The following is a 10,706-nucleotide window of genomic DNA, read 5'->3' as shown; positions in this document are numbered from 1 at the left end:
TTTTTCCCAGGCAAGCCAGTTTTTTTTCCTTTTTTTAACAGTGAAATTAGTCATTTGAAATAATGTGGTGATTTCTGAATAAAATGCCTCATTAAACTCACATTAAAGTCAATGCTTTGCTGAAGGTCTCTTCAGAGCTTGACGTGGCAACAGCAAACACTTCAACAGCAAAAAGGACGGCAGACCGGCGATGTCAACAGTTTATATAAGAAGTTTGCAATAACAGGACCCTGGTCTGGAATACCTGAATGTGGATCTGACTAATGATGTTATTTTAAAAAATATAATACTTACTGGAATCATGGATATACTTCAGGTTGTCTGATGTTTTTTTCTTTTGACTGTCACTTTTATCTGTTGTCTTTCTGTTTCTGAAATGATCAAGACTTTGCTTTTTCAGCTATACAGTGAAGCATTGATTTCCATGGGATGGAGTGTGTCACATGACTGTATTCCTTTGGGGGGGGGGGGGGGGGTGTACTTTACCTTAGTACTGCACTTTTCAGTTGTTTCATTATATATTTGCAGATGATACACTGACTATAATAAATTTCAATTATTTGATACTTTAAGGTACTCCTTATATCATTTCTTTGGCAATACATTATAATAACCATTATTACTAAAGGGTAAACTGACATTAATTAACAACAACATAAATATTAGGGCTTACTTATTGGTGACAGTTGTTTTGTATGAAATTATTATCATATGCTATGTGTAAGTAGGCAGGGGTAGTGGCACCGCCATACATCACAGCACTGGGGACTGCAGTTTGTGTCCTGTTTAGTCACAAAAGCAGTTGTGTTCAGATTGGAATTTGTCCATCGAATCAAAACACAATGAATTTACAGTAAGTTCAGTCTCATTAGTGCTTCGAGTTCAGTCTCACTGATCAGTAATATACAACACAGATAATAACATTTGTAATCATTAACCAAACACAGAACACAGTGTATAAAGTGTTATGTGTACAGATGTCATTGTCTCATATCATCTACGATGCAATACGCAACACAGTTTATAACTCATATATAAACCTGTTACAAAGATACTACTAATAATAGCATAACTGGCAATAACAGAATATAATTATTCATTACAAAATGACAAAATAAACAGTGTCACCGTTCTGTACAGTAAAGTGTAATTAACTAAAAATGTATTACCAGTGGTTATTACAGTGTTATATCTCCCTGAGGAAATTCCCAAACTGCCCATAAGTGTATAAGGTACTTAAAAAACACCTTCACCAGCTGCAACATTTAAGTGATGTACATATTAATTAATCAGAAAAATGTATTTTTTGAAAGTATGCCTTTGCTTTGATGTTTAACTACAGCAGTTTTGCTTATTTTAACAAATGAAATCATGCACACAGTGCTGAAAACACTGAGCTCACGTATCGACAGCTCGATTCCAAATTGCCGTTTTCTGTTGGTCTTACTCAAATATCTTTCTAAATCACAGTTTTGCAAACTCAAATTGCATCATTTAGCACACTCTGTTCACCTAGGAACACTGGGCTTCAAAATGCAGATTTCCAATTGCTCATTCTGCATTTATGCAAAGTCAATTGGAAGAACATTTCAGTATGTGTCAGAATACAAAAGGGATCTTCAGTGACTTCTTCCAGGCGTTAGGCAAGAAGATGGAGCAGCAGGAACACAGACAGTGGCAGGCAATTTGCTTTTTTCTTTTTTTGTCAGTTCAGCTGAAGAGCTTTCTGTGTGTGTGTGTGTGTGTGTGTGTGTGTGTGTGTGTGTGTGTGTGTGTGTGTAACATGGCCTCAAGAAGCCTATACTGACCACTTCAGATGGTAGTGTTTTAAATCCATCAGCAAGATGTCAGTTTTTCATAGCTGTGTGTATTGTTTTTGTGAAAGGAAACAGTTTGACGGAACGTGTTTTTGGAAGAGATGCAAAGTAACTTATCAAAGCAGTGACCTTCGTTCATTTCGTGCAGAGAATTTGGAGAAACTGACCCACAGTTTCTGAAAAGTTACATATTGAAGCCTTATTTTGAAAATGTTTAAACAATACAAGAACAAAAAGAAACAAAACAAAACATAATGATCATAATCATAATAAATAACATGTTCAAAAAGGAGCAGGAAGAAGCATTAGCTTATTTAATGCCCCTTTTCCACTATTTAGTAACTCATAATCATCACTTTCCCCCTTCTGTTTGCCCCCTATCCTGTCATAAATCCTGCCTTACAATTTGTTACATGTATTTGGTTTTAAAACCTACATATATGCTAAGAGATATGGATATTTACAGATAGGTGTGACCAACAGGGGGCGCAGGTTGACCACATATAACAATCGGAAAGGCGTATATTGATTTTTTAGCATTTGGGGGATTTTGATACACAAAGTAACCGACAAACATTGTTCAGGTGTGACTATCACAGCGTTATTACAAATTATGATACGCAAATATGTCATTCACAACAGCGTTACTATGGAGAGCCACATACGTGTTGACAAATGTACGCAGATACCGCATAACCTTTATTTATAGTATACCTATTTACACAAAATAAAACGCATTTAAAGAAATATTATTACTGTGGCGTGCTTACGCTGCTCACGCGTGTATTTCCCTCCGAGAAAAAAACAGAGTCACCGTGATTTGATCGCTGTGAATAAAGTGTCCGCCACATAAATACGCACAGAATTAGAGAAATGAGCGTGCGATCGAAGCACTCGTAAAAGTTTGACTTAGTAAACTTGCCTCCGCTGGGTTACTCGAAACTCTTCTCGTCACCCTCCCCGCTGACGTTTACGTACGCAGCCGTGGCGTGCCTGCAAGCCAAATAACATGGAGTCCTCTGCCTGGCATCTCCAAGGGATCCCTGCAAAACACCCGAGCGCCGATTAAAAAGAGCAAGTTCCTCCATGGGAGCAGTCAAAGCTTCTTGCCAGCATCGTCGCGGTGCGTAAAGCTTCAGCTCCGTCCTCAAAGTATGACGAACGGTGCTTAAAGAGGCAGCCTTTCCCTGCGATCCGCAAACCAGGCCGATTTCAGTGAGTATTTGCACTAAAAAAAAAACCCTAAAAAACCCTGCAGTTTATGGGCGTCTGGGTTTCAAAGGCAACGTGCACGGATGCGTTGCTGTTCCAAATCACCTGACAGCGACCGGATCGATAAGAGCCACGTCCTCTGAAGCGACAGAGGCCAACCCGTGGGACACCTTGATGTGCCCGGGCATTTTCCTGTCTTTTTTTTTCTAGAGGGGCAGCAGTGAGGACAAGGGCCTGAATATAAAGGCCACTTATTTATGTAACCATTCGAGCGCTCCGTTTCATTCTTTAAAACCAGACATATTGTGAAAATAGGTCAGACAGTCCGAAAGCTGCAGCTGCCAAAATTTTTTTAAAGAGAAAATACACAAGACAGCTGAACCACGACAGATTCTCCAGATTAAGCCATTAAATGAGGTTTTATCTGCTGGTACATGGTGTGTTTTATGCTGGTTTAAAAATCATTCTCCGTGCAATTAGCTCCAGGAAAGTTTTCCATCAGGGAAAAACTTCAGTGCGAGTTCATGTGTAAATGTTTTCCAGAAGGAGAGGAGGCTGCACGATGTAGGCAGGCTGTTTACTAGTGGGACTCCATACTGTTCTCTGGGGGGTGGGGGGGACCATGGAGCCAGAAGGGGAACCCCTAACCCCAGGGACCAGCTATGGGCCCGCACCCATCGACTCAGCACAAAACCCCGTCACCCCAACTTTCCTCAACAGCACCTTAGAGGTAAGGCATCAATATTATTATTTTTTTTTTTATGTGGTCATAAGTGCTGCCATTTTCACCCCCATCAACAATAAATTCTTTGTTTATTGTTACTACTTTCTAGTCTTCATGTTCTCCAAATCTAAGAGATGGCCTGATATCTGCCAAATGCTCGTGGGGCCTCACTGGGGAGGAGCGCTCCAAGCAGAGTGAGGGCCCCCAGTCCAGTGCAGACCAAGGGAGGAGCGCACAGAGGAGATTCAAATCCTCAGCCTTTCCTTCCTCCTTAAGCTGGGACTCTGACTCTGAGAAGGAAACACTAGATGGTAACACACCTGTTGTACGCATGTAAAGACAACGTTAGCAGTGCATTCTGCTGGAAAGCTAAACTAGTACTGAGCCTATGTGCCTATCATTGTTGTCCCCTTATTGTTTTAAATGTTTTTCCGGTGTGCTGTAGTCAGAAGTCTTTCAGTTTGCTCTCTCTGTAATCTGCTCAGCACCTTCTTTAACTGTGGATTTTACCTGTGAAGCTGTGAAGTGATGTTTCTGTGGTTGTGTGTTTTGTGCTGTCGTGCGTCAGAGGAGGAGCTACAGAACTTTTCTAACCCTCACGGTCTGGCTGCTCACAGTCCAGGATCTCCTTCTTCTGGACTAAGGTGAGGAGGAGGTGGTGTAGGAGGAAAGGTGATGAAATTTGACTTTAATGAATACCCACATAGAAAAGAAATATAATATTTTAAAAAGTCCCATTAATTTCAAGAGATATATACTTAGTCATGAAAGGTGCTCCTTTAACATTTTTTATTTACAGCATAATGTTTACTTGAGTCATATTTAGCTTTTAATAAATATCTTAAGAATTTACAGAGAAAAGGGGCAACTTTCATGAGTAAGTAGTTATCCTTTAAAGAACTATAATATATCACTCATGAACAGTCAATATATGATTTTTTCTTTTCTATAAGGGTATGCAGCAAAGACTTTAGCAATACTAAGGTCATAAGGCAAAGTGGGCCTGGATACCAGTTACTTACATTAACTCGTTGCTTACTCAGTGCTGAGTGGGAACATTTGAAAGAAACACTGGTTCAACATTAGCAACACTCTTTAGCTGAGAGGTGGCTCAAAGCTATCGAGAGCAGCTGTTAGCTTAGCATAAAAGCACAAACGTTTAAAAGCCAAGCTCAGTTTGAATAGGTCTTCATTATGGCTAACTTTAGTCTGTATAAAGATGAAGGTGCTTTTGTGTTTTATTGCATTATTTGTGGGAACGTACTGAGTGCAGTATGGGTTATTCAGATGGCTGCACCTCCCTGAGCCTCTGCAGGACATTTCTTCCTGTTAAAAGGGAGTTTTTCCTTCCAAAGTTTGTCCTTCACAAGTGTTTGGTCAATGGCGGTTATCTGTTTGTTGGTGTTTTCTTTATTATTATAGGGTTTTTACTTTACAATGTTAAGTGCCTTGAAGTGACTGTTGTTGCGATTTGGAGCTATATAAATAAAACTGAACTGAATTTATTTGAATTTGAACAGATGCTATAAGCTAACTACCAGTGTTGCCAACTTAGCGACTTTGTCGCTATATTTAGCGAGTTTTCAGACCCCCTTAGCGACTTTTTTTCTAAAAAACGACTAGCGACAAATCTGGCGAATTTTTTCTGGTGTTATTGGAGACTTATTTATGACGACTTTTTGACGTGAAAACACGTATCGCTCTTACTCTCAACAAGCAGCGGTGCTGCCGTGGGCACCTTGCCCATGCCAAAGTGCTCACAGGCGGAGGATAGTCCTCCCCCAGCTGCTATCAGGGCATGAGCGAAGCCGCTGCTCCCGTACTGACTGTAACGCACTCAGTTTTACTGTTATGCTGTTTTGTGGATCACAAGGTTTAAAACTACTTATAAACACACACACACACAAAGTAACTCCACCAGAGTGCCAATTTCGGGTCACTTTTGCCGGTCCAAGCCCGGATAAAGGAGTAGGGTTGGAATTGTGACATTAAAAAACAATAATTGCTAAAAGAAATTTAATTTGTAATTCTAAATAAATTCCAAATGCATTTAGGACGTTTTTTACTCACTTTATGTCTCTTCTACGATGTTATTTCTCTCTCCAACAACGTAGGTTACAATTACATTAGCATGACCAATTATGCAAATTAGGCCATGAAGTCATTTAGCGACTTCTAGCGACTTTTAGGACAGCCAATAGCGATTTTCCTTACTGAGGAGTTGGCAACACTGCTAACTACAGCCCTGAGAGTCAGCTAGCTCTTGGATAATAAACAAGATGATGGTCTGCTTCTAATTTCACTGGAAGATTTATTTGCAGGCTAGTTTGCAGCTTTTACATAGAGCAATGTTCATATTTTGAAAACCCAGCTCATCCCTGAATTGTCAACAAATGCCTTTAGCTAGCTAAAAACAATAAATCTTAGCTCCCTGTATCTAGTTAGCTGTCAAAAAGCTGCTGTTACCTATTACCTAAGTGAGTTATTATTGCTGGGAAAAGCACTTACAGCTTTCCTAACAATCCACATTTCTTAATAAGACAAGTGCTCAAACTTGTCAACATTCTTAAATTACAGCAATATAGTTTAGAGTTTAGTACTTGACGTAGCAAGAAAATATATACTGTAAAAGTTAGCATACCTTCTCAAACAGGCACCTTAAACATTTGACAAACATAGGTCTCGGTTTCCACCTTTGAGAAAAAAAGAAACAATGATGGAAACTGAAGGCCTACAACAGTCTTATGCTAAAATGGGCCTTTCCTCCTATGGACCCCTTATAAGAGAAGTTAGTTACTTATATATAATTGGGTCCATAAGCTTTAAGTGCAGAGCTTTAATTCAAGTTGTTTAACAAAAATGTTGAATGGACTTTCTAGGAATTACTGTTATTTTTTAAACATTTTTTCCCATTTTCAGAGCCACAGAAGCAGTTGGACATACTTACACTTACAGCGAGTAAAATAAATATTAGACACTCAGTCCACACATGCAAAGTAATCAAACCATAGATGTCCATAAATTAAGTGATGTTTAATAATGAGAAATGACATAGGGAAAAATATTGAAGAGGGGAGGTTCAAAAGGGCATGGGAAGTCATAGCAGCTGAAATCTATCAGTAATCAGAAAGCAATCCTGCCACTTAGTGCAAATGAATATCAGCTGGTTCAGTCTCAAATGATGGCCTATAAAAGATGTCTCATTATCAAGGTGTCACATTAGAAACATATTATGATGAGTAAAACCACTGAGCTCTCTCAAGACCTTTGTAACCTTATTGTTGCAAAACATACTGATGGCATTGGTTACAGAAGAATTTCTAAACTAGTGAAGGTTCCAGTGAAAATAAAAGTCATGCACGCCATATGCAAGACTCCATTGCTGAAGAAAATTCAGAATGAAGCGGGTCTAAAGTTTGCTGAACTTTAGACCCGCTTTAGACAAGCCTGTGAAAAACTGGGAGAATGTAGACTGGTTAGATGAGCTCAAAGTTGAGCTGTTTGGAGGCCAAAAGTAAAGCTTGGAGGTGGGAACATCAGTTTGGGGCTGTTTTTTAGCATACAGCACTGGCATGCTTCATATAATTGAAGGAAAGATGAATGGAAACATGTCCAGGGACATTCTTGATAAAAAATCTGCTGCCACCTACCAGGATGATGATGATGATGAAATGAGGGTGGATGTTTCAACAGGACAATGATGCAAAACACACAGCATAGGATACTCCGAGTTGCTTTCAGAGAAAGAAAATAAAGCTGCTAGAATCACCCAGCCATTCGTATGACCTGAATCCAATTAAAGATGTGTGGAAAGAACTAAAGCTCAGGGTTCAAAGAATGGACCCACAGAAGTTTCAGGATGTGAACACTGTTTGTGTGGAAGAATGGGCCAAAATCACACCTGAGCATAGTTTCTCCACACAGGAGGAGTTTTCACGCTGTCATCACCAACAAAGGCTTTTGTATCACATCATTTACACATCATTTATAGACATCTATAGTCTGATTTCTTTGCATGTGTGGAAAATTTCATGTCAATAGCACCTTTAGAAATATATTTACTTAGAAAATTGGTGACGTGTTAAATACTTATTTTACTTTAGAGTCTTTATATTTGAAGATTCTGTAGATTCTCAACTAATACTAGATGAGAATCCTTTGCAGTAGGTGACTAGACCACATAGACATACCCACATGTTTCCTTAAGATGCTTGTTAGGCCTTTACTGCAGGCTCCTTTAGGTAATACTTGTTTGTGGGTGTCTGCATTCAGCTTTGCATTAAATAACTGAAAACTGTTCTCCTGCATTGAGATTAGGTAACTGGACATTTAAGAATATCCTTATTCCTTTGTCTTGAGAATCTCTGAGTTTCAATTACTCTGAGTAATTATCCATTAACAAAGTAAAGTGAAGTTCCATTAGTTTTGCAGGATTTATTTGAATCTGAGTACAGGCCTGTACACTAAACATATTTATTTTTTCTAATCTATCTTTCTAATCTTTTTTATTTTTCATTTTAACCTTGTTGTAAACCCTCTGTGTTTCCGTTCATGAAGGCGTCTCTTGATTGTAGACTTTGACAATGATACGTCTACCTCTGAGTGTTCTTAACTTGGAAAGGAATTCTGCAATCATCCAATTTAGCTTTCTTCTGTGGCCTTTCAAGCCTTTTGGCGATGTGAAGTTGGCCAGTGCAATCATTCATTTTAAGCATGTACCAAATTGTTTACTTGCCCACTCCTTTCTTCTAACTTTCTGATACGTTTATTTTGATCTTTCAGCCAAACAATGGCCTGCCTCACTTGCAACATCTCTTTGGGCTTCATTTTCACAGTTCTAGTGAACTAAATGCAAGTTGAATACTTGGAATCAGCTCTAGATAGATCTACTTATTTTGTCAAGGAATAACAAAGGAACAGGCCTCACCTGGCCATGAATGGTCCAATTACTTTTGCGCCTGGCTGTAAATCCTAAACAGTCAATGCAATTTTTTTAAACCTCTCAAGTTAAAGTTGGAAGTTTGCACTTTAGTAACTTCTTGATTGTTTGATTTAAAATCCACTGTGGTGATGTAAAGAGGCAAAAGTAAACCTAATTAGGCCTAACTGTATGTTATGAACTTGCATGTTAAACTTTTGCATTTAGCTCACAGGAATCTATCAAAGAATCATCTTACCTGATTCTTTGAAAGATAGCATATTAGTGTATTTCCTAAAGTGCTGAACACACTACTGTCTTCACTGAAACATATTCCAATTATAGTTATATAATGGACATAATGTGTTGACTCTCAGCTTTTATTTGTGGGCATCCACAGTCAAATTCAATGACGAGTTTCAGCTCCTTAATGCAGGCCACCCTCTTTTTAAAGGGGACCAAAAGTAATGGGACAATTGACTCAAAGGTTATTTCATGGACAGATGTGGGCAATTCTTTCATTATGTCATTATAAATTAAGCAGATAAAAGACCTGGAGTTCATTTGAGGTGTGTTGCTTGCATTTGGAAGATATTTCCGTGAACAGACAACATTCGGTCAAAGGAGCTGTCCATGTAGGCGAAACACGCCATCCTTAAGTTGGGAAAACAGAAAAAACCTATCCAAGTAATTGCTATAATATTAGGAGTGGCAAAATCTACAGTTTGGTACATCCTGAGAAAGAAAGAAAGCACTGGTGAACTCAGCAACGCAAAACGACCTGGACGTCCATGGACGATAACAGTGGTGGATGATCACAGAATCATTTCCATGGTGATGAGAAACCCCTTCACAACAGCCAACTGAGTGAACAACACTCTCCAGGAGTTAGGCGTATCGATATCCAAGTCTAACATAAAGAGAAGACTGCATGAAAGTAAATACAGAGGGTTTACTGCAAGGTGCAAGTCCTCAAGAACAGAAAGGCTAGATTGGACTTTGCTAAAAAAAAAATAAAAAAACATCTAAAAAAAGCCAGCACAGTTCTGCAAAAACATTCTTTGACAGATGAAACCAAGACCAACCTCTACAAGAATGATGTCAAGAAAAAGCGTGGAACAGCTCATGATCCAAAGGACAACGCATCATCTGTAAAACACGGGGGAGGCAGTGTGATGGTTTGGGCATGCATGGCTGCCAGTGGCACTGAGACACTAGTGTTTATTGAGGATGTGACACAGGACAGAAGCAGCCGAATGAACTTTGAAGTGTTCAGAGACGTACGGTCTGCTCAAATCTAGCTAAATACAGTTGCGCGGGGTTTCGTAATAGAGACGGACAATGACCCAAAACATACAGCCAAAGCACCCCAGGAGTTTATTAAACCAAAGAAGTGGATTATTCTTGAATGGCCAAGCAAGTCACCTGATCTTAACCCAATTGAGCATGCATTTCACTTGTTGAAGACTTTGCAGAGAAAGGCCCTCAAACAAACAAACAGCAACTGAAAGTAAAGGCCTGGTGAAAAAAAGGGTTCCCTCATTAAAAGGAAGAAACCCAGCATCTGGTGATGTCCAAGAGTTTAAGACTTCAGACTGTTATTGCCAGCAAAGGGTTTGCAACCAGGTATTAGAAATGAACATTTTATTTTCAGTTATTTAATTTGTCCAATTACTTTTGATCCCCTGAAATGAAGGGGTTGTGTTAAAAATGCTTGTAGTTCCTTACATTTTTATGCAGTCTTTTCTTTTAACCCACTAAATTAAAGCTGAAAGTCTGCACTTCAGCTGCTTCTGAGTTATTTCATTTAAAATCATTGTGGTAATGTGCAGAACCAAAATTAGAAAAAACTTGTCTCTTACCAAATTTTTATGGACCTAACTGTAGTTTAAAACATTCCCAGCATTTCCATGTTTATAATTACACATCCCTTAGTTAGCTAAAACCCACGAAATTCCCTGAAAAGATGGGGGACCTGACCTCAGTGGTGGCAATGGGCCTGAGAATAAGAAATATGAGGCCGCACATGATTTCT

The 10,706-nt window shown here is 39.0% G+C and overlaps 1 protein-coding gene across 3 annotated transcripts in view; it reads left to right on the top strand.

Annotated features, from left to right (window-relative positions):
- The first annotated feature begins 1,029 nt into the window (after window positions 1–1,029).
- The window catches only part of wizb (WIZ zinc finger b), a 33,131-nt gene continuing 23,454 nt past the window's right edge, over window positions 1,030–10,706 (top strand). The window contains exons 1-4 of one of the 3 annotated variants that reach the window (XM_063471289.1): window positions 1,030–3,032; window positions 3,576–3,759; window positions 3,863–4,064; window positions 4,322–4,397. In XM_063471289.1, the coding sequence (XP_063327359.1) occupies window positions 3,652–3,759; window positions 3,863–4,064; window positions 4,322–4,397 (386 nt within the window). In that variant the 5' untranslated portion in view covers window positions 1,030–3,032; window positions 3,576–3,651. Of the gene's footprint in view, window positions 3,033–3,572; window positions 3,760–3,862; window positions 4,065–4,321; window positions 4,398–10,706 lie in introns of all 3 variants that reach the window. The other 2 variants (XM_063471288.1, XM_063471290.1) reach the window with 2 other exon arrangements.

The sequence above is a fragment of the Pelmatolapia mariae genome, linkage group LG4, assembly GCF_036321145.2.
Source record: "Pelmatolapia mariae isolate MD_Pm_ZW linkage group LG4, Pm_UMD_F_2, whole genome shotgun sequence".
NCBI classification, from domain to species: domain Eukaryota; kingdom Metazoa; phylum Chordata; class Actinopteri; order Cichliformes; family Cichlidae; genus Pelmatolapia; species Pelmatolapia mariae.
The sequence above is the reverse complement of the archived record's forward strand: the minus strand, read 5'-3'. Positions and strand labels throughout refer to the sequence as shown.